The sequence below is a fragment of the Amphiprion ocellaris genome, chromosome 17, assembly GCF_022539595.1.
Source record: "Amphiprion ocellaris isolate individual 3 ecotype Okinawa chromosome 17, ASM2253959v1, whole genome shotgun sequence".
Lineage (NCBI taxonomy): Eukaryota > Metazoa > Chordata > Actinopteri > Pomacentridae > Amphiprion > Amphiprion ocellaris.
Genome location: NC_072782.1, coordinates 13,641,205 through 13,657,190, shown reverse-complemented (window position 1 = coordinate 13,657,190; position 15,986 = coordinate 13,641,205). Strand labels below are relative to the sequence as shown.

Below are 15,986 nucleotides of genomic sequence, written 5' to 3'. Positions count from 1 at the left end.
TGGAAATTAACTAATGAAAATCAGACATTGCTTTTGAATTGTAGTTCAGTAGAATCATTTAAAAGAAAAAAAACAAAAGCAATGAAACAGGCCTGGACAAAAATGATGGTACCCTTAATATTTTGTTGAACCACCTTTTGAGGCAATCACTGCAATCAAGCAGTGTCTGTAACTCTGAATGAGACTTCTGCACCTGTTGACAGGTGTTTTGGCTCCCTTCTCATGAGCAAACTGCTCAGGTTTGAAGGGTTCCTTCTCCAGACTACATGTTTCAGCTCCTTCCACAGATGTTCAATAGGAATTAGATCAGGGCTCATAGAAGGCCACTTCAGAATAATCCCATGTTTTGTTCTTAGCCATTCTTGGCTGTTTCTGGCTGTGTATTTTGGGTCAGTAACCTGTTGGAGGACCTCTGACTAAACTTTGTGGCTTGTCACTATCCATTTTGGCGTTGTTTTTTTTTTTTAAGTGATTTGCTATCAACAGTGGTGTCCTCCATGACGTCTTCCATGAAGTCCACTTTGGCTCAAACAGCGAAAGATGGTGCCATCTGACACTGATGTACCTTGACCTTGGCGTTCACCACTAATCTTTTTAGAAGTTGTTCTGGGCTCCTTGATTATCATTCGTATTATCTGTCTCTTCAGTTTGTCATCAATTTTCCTCTTGTGGCCACGTCCAGGGAGGTTGGCTACAGTCCCATGGATCTTAAAATTTCTGAATATGTGCAACTGTAGTCAGAAGAACATCAAGATGTTTGGAGATGGTCTTATAGCCTTTACCTTTTACATGCTTGTCTATAATTTTCTTTCTAATCTCCTGGGACAACTCTCTCCTTAGGTTCCTGTCCAATAATTTTTCATTTATTATAACTTTTGCCAGTTTCAAGTTATTTCAGTGACTGTTGTGGGTTTTTCTTTCTTTAACTGAAAGGTACCAACAATTTTGTCCACAGGTGTACATGTTGAGCCTACTAGATGTTGTGAATAAATAGGAAATGAAGCGGCAAGCAAGGAAGACTTAGCAAATGCATACAGTTGACTGACTACATTTTTGAAAATGATATCTGGGTAATAATATGGACAAACAGTTTAGCAATAATTAAAAATAATACATACAGTTGAAGGGGTTGCACAGTGGCGTAGTGGTTAGCACTTTCGCCTTGCAGCGAGAAGATCCCTGGTTCGTGTCCCGGCTTTCCTGGGATCTTTCTGCATGGAGTTTGCATGTTCTCCCTGCTAGCTAAACAGTTTTACATTGTTAATTTGCTAAATGTCGCTAATGGAAAATTGGTTGAAATGTCCATCTAGCTAAAAGTAATGGATTAACAGATTCAGTTCTTAGTTAAAAGTAGTTAATGGACAAATTTTTTGAATTAGTTGGGTACTTGTAACACATCAACACTTATGTAATATTTACTGTACCAAAATGATAGGAAAAAGTTAGTGAGAAGTTGCCAGCTGATTCAGTTAGCTACAACTTATGGATTACAGTCTATGGGATAAACAGCCTAAACTCTTAGCTAACTTAGTTACAATGTATTTTAGTTTAAATAGTGAGCTAAAAATAATGAATAAATTGTTGAATTTCACTTTCAACACTTTGTTTAACGTCAACTGAAACAACATTTGGAAGACGAAGACTGTTGACAATGAAGGTAACACTACTTGGGCTCATGTAGCAGGAAACAAACTATAACGGGATTTAAATCACTGTGCATGTTCAGTTATATTTTTTGATTGAAGCCCATGCTGAATTAGGATTCCAGTAAAAAGTTATGATTTGACTCCAAAGACTGAAAACATTAAAAAGCCAGTTCAGGCAGGTGTTGCATCACTATTTACATGCAGCTACATCTAAATTAAATACAATGAGAATTTGGAAATTATTTACCAGCTAGGAAGAACTACAGGAACAACAATACAGGATCTTCATATATCTTTGTACATATACACTGTATGTATTGTTATACCTGTTATGTTTGGAGAATAATTCCATTAAGTCAAATGAGGTTTGTCTCTGCTGCCATCTTGTAGATGGGTAATCTGATGTTGAAAGATCAATATGACCAAACTCTGCCCTTCCCCTTGATGCCTACATTATCGGGTGTCAGATGGCAGCAATAAGGCTAATGGGATGATTTGGCTCATAGTCAAGTGCAGATGTGTTTGCCAGCATGATAGAAGAGATAAACTAAGGAACTCAGACTTGCGAAAGACAGAAGCCATATACACAAAGAATACTGTGTTGTTTTTTTCAGATATTTCAGTGGTTGATTATATTTTTAAAAATAATCCGTGTAATGAGTAATGCCATGCCTGAAAAAGAGAGCTAAGGAACTTAATATTGTCTAGATAATGTTACTTTGCCTTGAAATGGTTTCAAAATACCATTTCTCTCACTATCAAGCAACACAATAATACTTAGCCTATTTGATTATTAATTAGTTAACGACGCATCTTTTTTTCTGAGCAAATAATCTGAGAAAATTTCTAAAATAATTTCTGACATTGCATATTCATACATTTACACTGTGTTGATCCAAATTACAAATGAAAATGTTCAGCATTAAATTACTGAATCAAATTCTGATTCTTACTAATGAATTAACAGAGTTGACATGAATTTAAATAGTATCTAACCAGTAGCATCCCTTAAACTCACATGGTATAGTTTGAGTGTTTGATTAGCAGACAGTCGTTCACCTAAAAGTTGTGGTTTTGCAGGTTTTATGAATCAAAGAAACAAAATGTAAGTTGCTATTTGTGCTTTTAGGCAGTTTTTTTTGACAAAACTAGGCTAATTGTTTTTTTCCCTCTTTACAGTCTTTATGCTTGGCCAAGCTTATTTACTGTGGCTTTATATTTACTATATATGCTGGATAGTCTGGTCAATCTACTCATCTAACCCTCTGCATGAAAGCTAACACATATTTCCCCAAATGTGAAAATATTCCTTTCATTGCAATTGGCTGAAACTTGCACTGAATGGAATAAATCATTGCCGCATGAGTGTTTGACGATGCAGTCGGTTTGTTGCGGTCATGAGGTTCCTTTGCCCCGGTCTTGTGAGTGTGATTTAGACACATTGCTACAGTCAATATACAAAGAGAGGCAGTTGTAGGGGAGTGTGTATGTGTTTGTCTATGTGTGCCTGTGTGTGTCTGTCTATCTGTCTGTGTGGTGTGACTGCAGGTAAAAGCGAGACGCCCCGGCCCGTAAAGCGATCCTGACACCATGAATAATGGAGAGTGCCGTGGCAGAGAGGATAAGTTCTCTGGGCAAGGCTCCTTTTTCACAGGGCTTTCTCCCATGGATCACGTGAGTGCTGAGGTGACAGTAATTTTTCATGAGTAGTGTGTGTGCGTTGTATGGCCATATAGTGCCTTGGTACTAGATGTCCAGGCTGCCATCCCTCTGTCTGTCCGCTCTAAGTCAGCATATCTGCAGCCGCGAACATCCAGTCTGCTCCGAACCCCAGAACCTCACCGCAGCCAAGGGTCAAATGAATTGTCTTACACTATTAGAAACTCAAGGCAGCACTTACGAAACTAAAGGCCAGGGAAGTGGATGAATTAAAGATGCCGTCGAAACAGAAAAAATCCACAGCTTCAGAAGAAACCGAAGAGGTTGATGACGAAGTGGAGGAAACTGAGCCAAAGTTAAAGGAGAGGAGTAATGATGTGACCCATGGGGACACCACAAAAAGAGATAAGAGTCGGAAGAAACACAAGAGCGCAGAGAGCTCTGAGAACCAGGAGGCCCCGGAGAGAGAGGAGCCTAAACAAGAGAGTGAAAAAGTAAAAGAGAAAAAGAAGAAAAAGAAAGTAGATGATGATGCTGAAGCTGGTGCTGTGATTGAAGACAATAATGATGCGGGTGAACAAAACAATAACGACCCCTCGACCAATCCCAAAAAGGAGAAATCAGAGAAGCTCAAAGAGGAAGTGACTGAAGGAGTCAAGGAGGAAAAGAAGAAAAAGAAGAAGAAATCCTCTGCAGAGAGTCCAGCGGGAGAGGAGGATATGGGGTCCAAGGATAAAAAGTCGAAAGACGGCAAGAAGAAGAAGAAGTCTCACGATGACGATGAGGAGGAGCTTTTAATTGAGGAGCAAGAAGAGGAAGAGGACTCAAAGAAAAAGAAAAAGAAGAAAGGAAAGAAGGGATCTGCAGACAGTGATGAAGACAAAAAGAAAAAGGGGAAAAAATCAAAAAGTAAACAGGTGGACTATGCTGCAATCTACCAGGATGAGCTGCTGAACTACCACACAGACTCCTCTGATGGATACGAAGATGAGTACTACAAAAAGAAAGGTAAGAACTAACATTGTAGTGCAGTCAGAGAGGCCTCACATGCTGCATTTGAAGTAAGTAAATATCAGCTCCCTGACATACAGGACATACACAGTAAGGTTGCTGGAGTGCACCGACTGGTCAAACCCTGAATCCAGGTTTCCCCCAGTTCTCCTCAGCTCTGATCAGGAGCACCCGGGGAATCCCTCTGTGATTGACCTGGGTGAAAGCACAGTTATGTTCCACATGAATGGAGCCAAACAGAGGCTTGGGGGCAGACAGGTGCTGGGTGCCGTCCCAGTCCCAGGAGCTGGGAACACTGCTGGGGCAGGAGGCAGGGCTGGGAGCCAGGGGAGCTTTCTTAAAGCAGATCAGGGGCTCTCAAACAGTGGGGAACAGACCCTACAGAGGGGCACAAGATGGTTTTGGGTTTTTTTATTTAGTTGAGGGAGGTTGATTTATAAACTAAGACAATAAAGCCAGTGTGGCAATGTAGCGTACAACAGGAAATGTTTTATTTATTTTATTAGCTGCTGATTATAGACATAAAATGGCCAAAAGTTTCTGATCCACTTGTGATGAAGCTGTTTTAGATTATCATGAAATAAGTTATAAAACCAAACTAAAGGTCTATTGCTACCTTCTCCTGAGTTTCAGGTGTATTTTGTCATTAAATCCCCAGAAATAGGCATTGAGTGGACCTTTCACTTAAGATTATTGTTATATCACTGCTCCTATAGTCAAAATGAATCTTGCATATGAAAACTAAAACAACAATAGCAACTGTGTCATTTTACGTCCACCTTGATTGTATTTGCAAAAGTTCACTAACAATATTTCAGTTCCTTTGTAGCAACCACAGCAAGAGATTGTTGTTACATTTCGACACTCCATTGGGTTAGGTTATGGAAAAATTGTAGTCTTTGTTAAATAAAAGATAACATGGTGTGATGCGTTTCCCTTCTTAACACTAAACTGAAACTATAATCTTTCCCAACATTGACCTTAGTGCTTTTGTTACCTCAACAATGCAGAAGATTCAGAACATAAACTCTGGCCTAAGAAACCAGAGGACTGCCATAAAAGAGCAACCAGCTATACTCAGCCGTGTTTTGCTCGAGGAAATTTCACATAAACACCTACAAAAAAGTCTGGACTAATTAAAGGTAATGAAGTGCCGGCTCTTCGCCCTGAGTCCACTGGGATAGGCTCCAGACCCCCACGATCCTACAGAGGATGGACGGATGGATGTGCAGATTATGAAAGGAGCAGCATTTATTACTGTTTAGCATCAGTAGCACCTGAGCACTTGTCTTTATTCCCTCACTAGGTCACTGAGGTCTCTGACACTCAAGTTTATCTCAGCTCAGTTTTACCAGGCCACTGTCTACCTGATTTTATCAGGTGTCTCTCTTTCTCTTTAATCTAGTTTTAAAAGCATGGCTCACTGTTAATTAGGTATCCATGTCCCTGCTGAATTGACTTTGGTCAAATTGCTGTTTATCAGCTCTCTATGTGTTCTTTCCTCCACTTCTGGATGCTTGTAGGTCATTTGTCACCTATCTCCAGCTTACCTGAACTTTTGTCTTTCATTGTGCCCTGTTCCCTAACGAATTCCTTTTTGATTTTTGGAGTGAACCTACAGTTATTCTAATATTTTGACTCCTTTAGTCCATCATGGCTTCTTTAACATTCACACAAAACAATCAAAACCCTACAAGGAGCCAAGTCTACCTGTGTACAGACTGGACTACACTTTTGTTTCTGTCTAGTTAGGCTTTTTAGTAGAGTTCTGACTCACAGTCCAGTACCTTGAATTCCACATGACAGTCACTGTTATGTAATCGCAAGACAGTGAAGTTTACATTTACGTACAGTAAAGCAGCAGGACTATAGGCTTACCATTGTACATTCAGTCCGTGCCGGTTCATCTCCCTCTAAAGATTTAATGTTGTTGCAGAACTTAAAGGAAGGCTGTCTGACTGGTGTGCCATTTAAAATGCTCTCTACAAAAACTGCTGTTTCTTTGTTTAGATAAAAAACAAAGAATCTAAAACACATAGTATAGCTCAGGTAAGCAGTAATTTTGTCACTTATCGATAAACCAAAGTATTAGACACTACCCATAAAAATTAAGGGATTCTCGGATTTGTTCAAAGCCCACTGAGGGTAGCATGTGTGTCTGTACCGTATTTTATAGCAATCCACAAATCACAAAGGCCAAACTCATGCTGGGGCTACAGGTAGAGTCAGGAGATCACTAAAGTCAGTCTGATCCATTCTCTGCACATCATAAATGGCTGAACACATTTTATGGCAATCCATCAACATTTAAACATCATAAACAGAAACTGGACAGATCTTACAGGCTGCTGAGTTGTCGACTTGTTTACCTTCTCATCGACTCCTTGCCTTAGTCAGATGAAGAGACACTTTTGTGAAATGTGAGAGAGGTTTGGCTGGTGTATCATGCCAGACATGGATTCACTGCAGATTCGCCGCATTAAATTCCCTGGCAAGTCTGCATGGAAGGAAACATAATGCTCCCTAATGTTTATAGATTATTGGACATTGTCTGAGGATGTGACTTTGTGTTTGTCCTTTTGTTCAACTTATTATTCTTGAAATGAGTCACTGTTTGGCATCATAGAATTTATTACCTATGCAAGGACGTATTACTTCAGAATTATGGTTTATTACAGAACAATGCAACTTTTCATCTCTCCTTGTCTCGCTTATTTCCATTCTCCTCTCTGTTTCAGTGTATGAGGTGGTCACTGTCACTGGTGATGTAAAGGGAGCCGGGACAGATGCTAATGTGTTTGTTACCCTTTTTGGAGACTTTGGCGTCACGCCCAAGGTTCACCTGGCAAGCAAGTGAGTTTAAAAGGGTTTCTGTGGATGTTAGTCAATTTGTTTGATTAATATATTGTTTTGAACAGTCTAAATTAGCATTCAATGGCTCACTGTGCTCTGATTTGTTTGCACTTAACATGTCATATTTTGTGTGTTCTTTTTCAGCTAATGTAATCAGTAAGCTTTGCTCGTTTGGCACTTTTTCAGTGTCAGTTGTTAACTTTTAATCTTTTCTATTCTTCTCTGATCCTCCAGCACAGAAAAGAGGTATTTTCTAATCAGTCTGCAAAAGGATGTTTATGACTCTGACCTTGTGTTGAATTGTATTGTGAATATAACGCTGTATGAGAGAGACTTCCTGTTCAACATTAACCTGATGGTTGCAGAGCCCATGAATCAAGAAAAATTTGCACTTGACCTACTAAGACGATATCCAAAACTTCTTTGATGCCAGAAAAAGAGAGCATCTTTATCGCAAAGGTTTGGTTGTAAAACAGGAATCTCTTTTCTATACAGCTGAATAACATGTCGGACTCAGAATATCTGGAGTAAGGAGGAACTATGTGACATGGCCGGTCTTCTTTTCCATTTAGAGACAAATGAAAGAAGACCACGATGTCATTTACGTGGATGATCAAATGACTCTCAGGGGATCTTATCAGCAGCAGGCTCCTTTTATCTCTGCACACATTGATTGACAGATACTTTACCTGTGCAGCGTATAGGATATACCAACTTATTGTTGGCCACTCTGGACCATGTCACCCACACCTTGTGGTGGTCTCATTCATCCACTTCAGACAGCATCAACATGCCTTGTATTCAGTATCTCCATGCTGTGTGACTGTTGCGTTGCTCAGCTGATGAAATACCATACATAGATGCTGATGAGTCTTTTTTGTTATATAATAAGCATATTGTATAGTAAGGAGTTTCACCTTACTCCGATATATGTTAGGTCCTGCCTGTATTGTGTCATGATTCACTAAAGGTACCACATGATACAGGTAAGGGAGGGTTGCTTTGTCTCCAAGCATATTTGCCCGACTGAACAGTTGAGGCAGATTAAAAATGCAACTCTTTGGAAATTCATTGTAATTCTAACACATTCAAATTGCATGAATTCCAAAGTTTGCAGTGGGTTTGCTTTCCGCATAATCAGTGTCTCCTCATCATTCTCTTGCAGGTGATTTAACACTGAGAATGAGGGCATGTATTCATGTGTGTTGGGCAGTATTTCATTCTTGGCAGTTTATTGCAGTATATGACACTGTGCACCTTAATTATGTGAGCTCTGGCATTGTCTGTGGGTTGAGTATAGCAGGGAGGGGGGAGCAGATGGAGATGTGGGTCAGACACAAAGGCAGGTATTCTCTGTTAATGGAAAAGAGGGTGTCTGATTCGCAGTGTTTGGCAGAGGGGGTCTGGTGCGCTCACAGGCCCAGTTCGCCTCTGTGAGGGGTAGACATACATGAGGAAGAGGGAGTGATGAAGAGGCTGAGTCTCAGTAAGGTTTCAGATTTTACCACTGCTATGGGTCCACCAGGGAATCCTAAGCCGGATCAGTCAGGAGATGCCATTCATTGTTCCAGTGTTCAGCTCCTTTGTCAGTTTGGACAGTTTATTTTCCTTCCCATAATCTCTCTTCAATTAAAAGAGAGAAAAACTCAATATGTCTTTCTCACAAATTCTGAATGGGCTTTTTTTTCTATTTACAGAAGCCGGACTGCATTTGAGAAGAATAAGACTGATGTTTTTCGTATCAAAACACACAACGTGGGTCCTTTAAAGAAGCTGAGGTACCATATAGCAAACTTGATGTATCAGAAACTTCCTCTACTGACTGTGATCTGTGATAACCTACACTACCAGTCACAAGTTTGGACACACCTTATTGTTCAATGCTTTTCATTTATTTGTAATATTTTCTACGTTGTAGATTAATATTGAAGACACTTTTTTAAACAGTTTTCTTGTTTACAAAATAATTCCATATGTATCGTTTTATAGTTTTGATGTCTTCAGTATTAGTCTACAATGTATAAAATAATTAAATAAAAACCATTGAATGAAAAGGTGTGTCCAAATTTCTGACTCATTGTGTATATGTGAATATATACTAAATGCTATAATGCCCCTTTGTTGATGACATAACGGACTCCCAGAATGCACAGCTACAGGTCAAAGATCACATCACAGTTTATACGTTATAATCAAACGGTGCTCACACAGGATAACAAAAGCTTATAGAAAGGATTCCACAGGAGCAGTTCTCACTTTTTTCCAGTTGTGCTGCTGGCCATCAAAGGCTTTCATCCAGTGACAGAAGGTTAAGCTCCATCTGTTGTTGGGAGTTAGAGCCTTACTCGAGAGGAGGCAGAGTTGCATCACTGCCACCACACATGAACAGTGAAATGAGGAAACCAAATGCATTAAAAAGCCAGAGATCGATAAAAGATGCTGCAGATGGTGTGCTACATCTTAGAAATGAAGAACTCTGAAAATGAAAGAGTTTCTGTTGCTTTTTCCACAGCACGTTGCACAGTTTTTTGACAAAGCAGTCTCAGGGCAACCAGTACTTTCTATCTCTTTTCACATCATGTGGGGACAGAGTTTTCTCAGCTGGATCTGTTGATATTCAAGCTGAACAGCTGCTCTAGAACATTCTTTACTATGCAGAGCAATCCTAAGTCAAAGATCACTTACTAGTTCTTCAACTATTTTCAAGCTCAACCAAGCTTCAGGGTGGATCAGAAGTTCTAACAGTGCTACAGATAAAATTACAGCAGCTACTGGAGTTGCATATGAGTTCTATCCCCAATAAAACTGATTGAACTCTACTGTAAAACAAAACAAACAAACAAAAAAAAACCTCTGATATGATTTAGCTCACTGAAAAAACTCAGTATTGGAAGTTAATCATGAGTGGGGATTATTTAGCCAAACGAGAACTTAACATGAATGTACTTAACTTGTATTCAACAACAGAGTGAACACAGATGTTATTAAAGCAGACTGTCAGTAGATAAAAAGTGATCACTCCCTATGTGTAGTTTAGACTACAAACCTAGAAGCTGATCATTTGTGACATTGAAGAGGGCAAACTTTTACTCATGTCCTGAAGTCTATAAAGCCTGTAGGACTTTATCTGTCTGCATTCGACATGGCAACAATTTATAAACTGAGTGCATTATTCATTTTGTTATTCTACCCCATCTTGTGCAATCTTTCTGACATTCCTGAAATGTGTGAGTTGCAATGCTTACAGACTGGTCTACCACTGATGAAATTAAAAAGAAACTAATAAAAGTCCTTGTACGTCTGATGCGATGAGCTCATTTGAGATTACCTGCAGGGCGAATTCATGCCAGACTCTGACTCTCTGTTTATCTCCACAGGATCGAGCACGACAACACAGGGATGAACGCCAGCTGGTTCTTGGACAGAGTTGTGGTGACCGACATGAACCGACCCCATCTGCGCTTCTATTTCGCCTGCAACAACTGGCTGAGTCGGGAGGAGGCTGACAACCTGTTTGTCAGGGACCTGCTGGGCAGCCTGAACCCCATGGACGTCCCAAAATGTAGGTCACATTAGGACAAACGCATAACCCAAACACAAAGGTTTACAGAGGTTAAAATAAAATGACAAATGACTAATGACTGAAATACATCCTCCACATTTCAGACCTAATCTCTCAGCTTAAACATTGCAGTAATATAATGTCTAAACAGTCATTTATACATACGCATGCCTTGACAGCTCACAACTAATCAGACTGAGCTTCTATACTAATACTATCTCACTGTCCTGGCAGCACCAATTTCATACTAATGTTAAATATTTTCAAAAAATGTTTAATTTACAAATGCAAGTCATGTTCAGTTACTATGCAGCCATCACAAATGAACCAGAACTTATTATTTGATAAAACCTTCAGTGTTAGCAGTATGTGTCTGGCCACTTGTACACAACAGTATCTGATGGCCTAAAGATCTTCCTAATGTTTCGGGTTGTAATTGAACTCCATCAGAGTGTAATCCTCAGGTAAACCTGCCCATGTGTCCTCTGTTGCAATGTGATATAACATGCTAGCACCTGCAGTCAATCAAGCTGAACATTGTGAGACCGAGGCTCAGGTAAAGATGGCAGGACACTGTGCTGTAAGGGAGTGGTCACCGCAATATGGCACTAATGAAGACACAAACACACACAGACTCACACTGGTATGAATATTTAACATGGAAGCCATCTCAGTGAGGATTAGCAAGGAACCTTCCAAATGGCACGTCTATCTAATTACGATTACATAGTGCAATCAGCATTTTACTACCTTGTTAGTTTTATAGTCTGTTATTTATGTAAATTACATGTCTTATGTGTCATGTTTTGCAGTGAATAAATACATCGTGAGTGTGTTTACTGCTGATATGAAGGGAAGTGGAACTGATGCTGACGTCTTTCTGAATATCTTTGGAGAGAATGGTGACACAGGTAAGATAGCAACAAAAGCTTTATTTCGTTGTTGATTATTTGATTGATGTACAAAGTAATATATTCTCATATAACTAGAAAAAAATGCTTGTCACAATTTTAAGATAGTACATTTGCAATTATACAAACAGAAAAGCGTTAAATTGTCACACCTACGAAGCTGGAACCACTAAGTGTTTAGCATTTTGGCTTGATAAATGGAATATTTGGCTGTTATTTTAGACTATTTTCACTGATATCAACTAAAGCCATGTCCTCACAGTAACTTCAGTGAATGCTACTCATATCAAAATGGTTTGCTTGTTATAAAAGGAGAGAGAAGATTGGACAGCGACAAAGACAACTTTGAACGGGGGTCAGAGGACAAGTTTACAATAGAGGCTCCCAACCTTGGGAGGCTGAGGAAAATCACCATCGGTCACAACAACAGAGGGTCGTCGGCTGGATGGTTTCTAGATAAGGCATGTACAACCAGCACATACATGTGTAACCTTTACAGATGTACATAAAGACACTCATGTTAGTGTCAAGAAGTTCCTTTGGGCTTAATAGAGTTCTATCTTGTAATGTTTCTTCACAGGTGGTAATAGATGACATGGGGAATAAAGAAGTATATGAGTTCCCAGTTAATCGTTGGTTTGCCATGGACGAAGATGACGGCAAAATCCAGAGAGATGTGTTGGTTGGATCCATGCAGCCAATGGGTGAGAAAAAAAACAAGCTTTAACTCCAATATCCTTACATTTTAGCACACATTTTCAAAGTAGTCTAAAATATTGTGCATAGTTTTCAATTTTTCAAAGAGGATAAAACCACTTTTGGATTTAAATCTATGACATGCTTCAAGTCTCTGGAAAGTGTTTCCTATTGAGACAGATGACTGACGTTGACGAGAGCAAGTATTTGTGATTTCAACGTGCAAAAGATTGTAGAATTCCACAGCCTTGAATAACCTGCAAATGTTAATACAATCCCACCTTTTTATTTTCCCATGTAGTACTGATTTATTCACATACTGAAACTGTAAAACCACCAAGAATTAATTAATGCCCGCTTTAGGATACTAACATGAGGCTCGCTATCACTGTAGAAAACACTGGGTTCAGACATTGTTGGAGCTCAGTTAAATGTGCTTATAATGCACTATGACAATGGTTTGCAATAATAAATCATCTAAAGGGCCACTGGAACAACTTGCTGAGCACCAAACAGCAGATGAACAGAGTTAGTGAGTGGTGGATTTACTAAGGTTCTATCAACTGAAGAGTCAAACATTTCCCTCAGAAATTGATAGAGAACATAAATACTTAAAGAGCATGGATATTTTACTCAGTTAAAGAAACAACTGTTTGCTAGTAAGTACACTGTCAACTTAAAAACTAATAGTATTTCAATGTTTATGTCAACGTCCACACTTTAGGCCAAAAAATATTTCAAGTTTAATAAATGGATGCAGGCAATAATGATACACCGTGTTCGAATTCAGTGTTAAATAGGCAATATTTTATGTATTTTTCTGGATCTACTTAGGAATCGTTTACAATGTGCAAGTGATGACTGGAAATGTGAGAGGTGCGGGGACCAACTCTAAGATCCACATGGTCATGCACGGTGCCAAGGGCATAAAAAACAGCGGCAAAGTTTTCCTTGAGGGTGGTGCTTTCGAGCGTGGCCTCATTGACATTTTCAACGTGGAGATTTGTGAACTGATCAGCCCGCTCAGCAGAGTCACCATCGGGCATGACAACGGTGCCGTCGGCGCTGGATGGTACTGTGAAAAGGTACTATGTGTTTCCTATTTGTTACAGAGTGGTTCTCAGAGTGTCATTCATCCTCCAAGCACCATTTCCCTTCCAGGTGGTGATATACTGTCCGTTCACGGGCATTGAGCAGACATTTCCATGTGGGATGTGGTTGGATGAGGATGAGGGGGATGGACTGATTGAGAGGGAGCTGTATGAGATGGTCTCTCTCAGGCAGAAAAAACAGAAAAGTAGGTGGCCTTTACTCAATGAAAGAACAACATTTCACACATATTAACAATTCAAATCACATTTATTTATTTATTTAGGTATTCCATGAATCTAAGAAGTTAACTCCTGATTAAGAGCAGCCTACCTTAGCATCACATCTACTCTTTTTCGACTCCAGAGTATCCGTGGTCCCTGTGGATTTGGACTTCGGATGTGAAGGGCGCCGGCACAGATGCCCAGGTGTTTCTGCAGATCTATGGCGAGAGGGGCAAGTCTGATGAGATCAAACTGGAAAACAACTCAGACAGTTTTGAACAGGGGCAGCTTGATAAATTCATTGTAAGCCTGGGATCACATGCTAAACTGAGTTCATAACAGCTTGTTTCATTGTTAATTTTTCACACTAAATAATCTTATTTCAAGTATGTATTTTACTTTGCTGGGATCCCTGTAGATTGAGATGCCAGACATAGGAAGACTGCTGAAACTGCGGATCTGGCACGAAAAGAGGCATCCATTTGCTGGCTGGCATTTAGCGAAGGTGAAACTCTTGTTCTGCCTGTCTGATATGTCAGTGTAAGCTCTTAATTCTGTTGTAGACTGTCAGCTCTGGGCAGTGAGTTAGGCACTGATATAGACTTTAATCTTACACCTGAGACTATGGCTAAATCATACTGCAATTCACAGTATTCCACAGACAAACCCCCAGTTTTCTGTGGATGACAATGCTGGTCGATCAGTTGATCACATTGGTCCTGATAGAAGTATCTCAACCATTCTTAAATTTTGCACAGGCACAGATAATCATATCAATTGCAATCATAGCTATTGTTATTCCTTGCTTTTTCTTTAGCGTCATGAGCATTTGTCATTTTAAGTACAACATCTCAAAAAAATGATGGATTGTCCTCATTTTTTATTTCCCAATTTAAAATCACCCAATCAATCACATTCCCATTAGCAACAGCTAATTGACAGATGTTAGCATGTTATGGCACTTAACTTAAAAGGTTATAATAGTAAACATTATGGCTGTTAAAAATCAACACATTAGCATTGTCCTTGGAAGCATTTAGTGTGCTGATGTTAACATTCAAGCTCTGCTGTCTAAAACTTCGGCATCAAGTAGCTGCTAGCAGAGCTGAAGACTTTAATTGTTCTGGTAAATGCATATTAATGACATTGCTGCAGTCTTTATTTGTGTAAAGAGAAGATCATGGACCAGAGATGAACAGTAAGATATATGTTATGTTCCAATGGTGATTTTCTGCAGGTCACTTTGCTCAAGACCCTTACCATGGAGAAATATTCATTTGAATGTGGCCGTTGGCTGGACATCAATGAAGATGACAATGAGATCGTCAGAGAGCTTCCAGCTACAGGAGCAGTGATTGATGAGCCGCTGCCCTGTAAGAACTGAAAACTCAGACAAACTGTACACAAACTGGCTGGTTTTTTTTTAAAGGTCTGGACATTGTGGGAGTCCTGAGTGAATGTAGCTGCTTTATGTCATATGTGTCCTCTGTTTACTTTTTAGTGATAAAGTATCGTGTGACCATCTGCACTGGTAACGTCAGTGGCAGTGGCACCGACGCCAGCGTTTTCCTCAATATCATAGGTGACCTGGGTGACACAGGGGAGCGACTCATGTTTATGAGCAAAAACAATGTCAACAAATTTGAAAAGGGCAACGTGAGTGCATTATTAAATAGAAATTCACACTAAAACAGGTAAATGTTGTTTGGAAAGTAGACTGTAAGCATCTTTACCCAACTGTCTCTCTGTCTTCCTCAGCATGATGAGTTTCTCATTGAGTCAGTGACCTTGGGCCAGGTGCGTAAAGTCCGTGTAGGTCATGATGGCCGTGGTGGAGGCTGTGGTTGGTTCCTTGATAAGGTGATGGTCAGAGAGGAGGGCCAGCCAGAGTCTGCAGCTACTGAGTTCCCCTGTTTCAGGCAAGGCAATACTTTACACATGACTTACAGTGGTAGTTTACATTCATTTGCTTTCTATGAGAAGATCATTTCCACCGTACAGTAAGCATGAAGCTAAAGCCAGCAGCCACTTCGCCACGTTTTAGCATTTTGACTGGATGCAAGGAGAAACAGCTAGCCTGGTTCTTAATTAAAAAAAAACCCCATATCAACACCGCTGAAGCTCTCTACTCACAAGTTATGTCAATCAGCATGTAAAAGTGTCAAGTTGAAGTTTTGCAGAGATGTATGTGCAAGACGATTTATTGGCATAAACTCAGCTGATTAATGATTGATAGCACTTATTCAGTTCCTGGACATTTTCTGCTTCTGTCATATTTTTATTCACTATTGGCAATTTTTTCAGTGCAACATAGAGTCCTGCACCTCTATGGAAA

The 15,986-nt window shown here is 39.7% G+C and overlaps 1 protein-coding gene across 1 annotated transcript in view; it reads left to right on the top strand.

Annotated features, from left to right (window-relative positions):
• Nucleotides 1-3,118: 3,118 nt before the first annotated feature.
• LOC111569827 (lipoxygenase homology domain-containing protein 1) overlaps nucleotides 3,119-15,986 on the top strand; it is a 33,060-nt gene continuing 20,192 nt past the window's right edge. Inside the window, exons 1-14 of the mRNA XM_055019063.1 lie at nucleotides 3,119-4,313; nucleotides 7,055-7,169; nucleotides 8,867-8,947; nucleotides 10,547-10,731; nucleotides 11,544-11,642; nucleotides 11,955-12,103; nucleotides 12,223-12,346; nucleotides 13,173-13,423; nucleotides 13,500-13,635; nucleotides 13,794-13,954; nucleotides 14,070-14,156; nucleotides 14,889-15,024; nucleotides 15,153-15,307; nucleotides 15,410-15,570. Coding sequence (XP_054875038.1) covers nucleotides 3,581-4,313; nucleotides 7,055-7,169; nucleotides 8,867-8,947; nucleotides 10,547-10,731; nucleotides 11,544-11,642; nucleotides 11,955-12,103; nucleotides 12,223-12,346; nucleotides 13,173-13,423; nucleotides 13,500-13,635; nucleotides 13,794-13,954; nucleotides 14,070-14,156; nucleotides 14,889-15,024; nucleotides 15,153-15,307; nucleotides 15,410-15,570 — 2,573 coding nt within the window. The 5' untranslated portion in view covers nucleotides 3,119-3,580. The remainder of the gene's footprint in view (nucleotides 4,314-7,054; nucleotides 7,170-8,866; nucleotides 8,948-10,546; nucleotides 10,732-11,543; nucleotides 11,643-11,954; nucleotides 12,104-12,222; nucleotides 12,347-13,172; nucleotides 13,424-13,499; nucleotides 13,636-13,793; nucleotides 13,955-14,069; nucleotides 14,157-14,888; nucleotides 15,025-15,152; nucleotides 15,308-15,409; nucleotides 15,571-15,986) is intronic.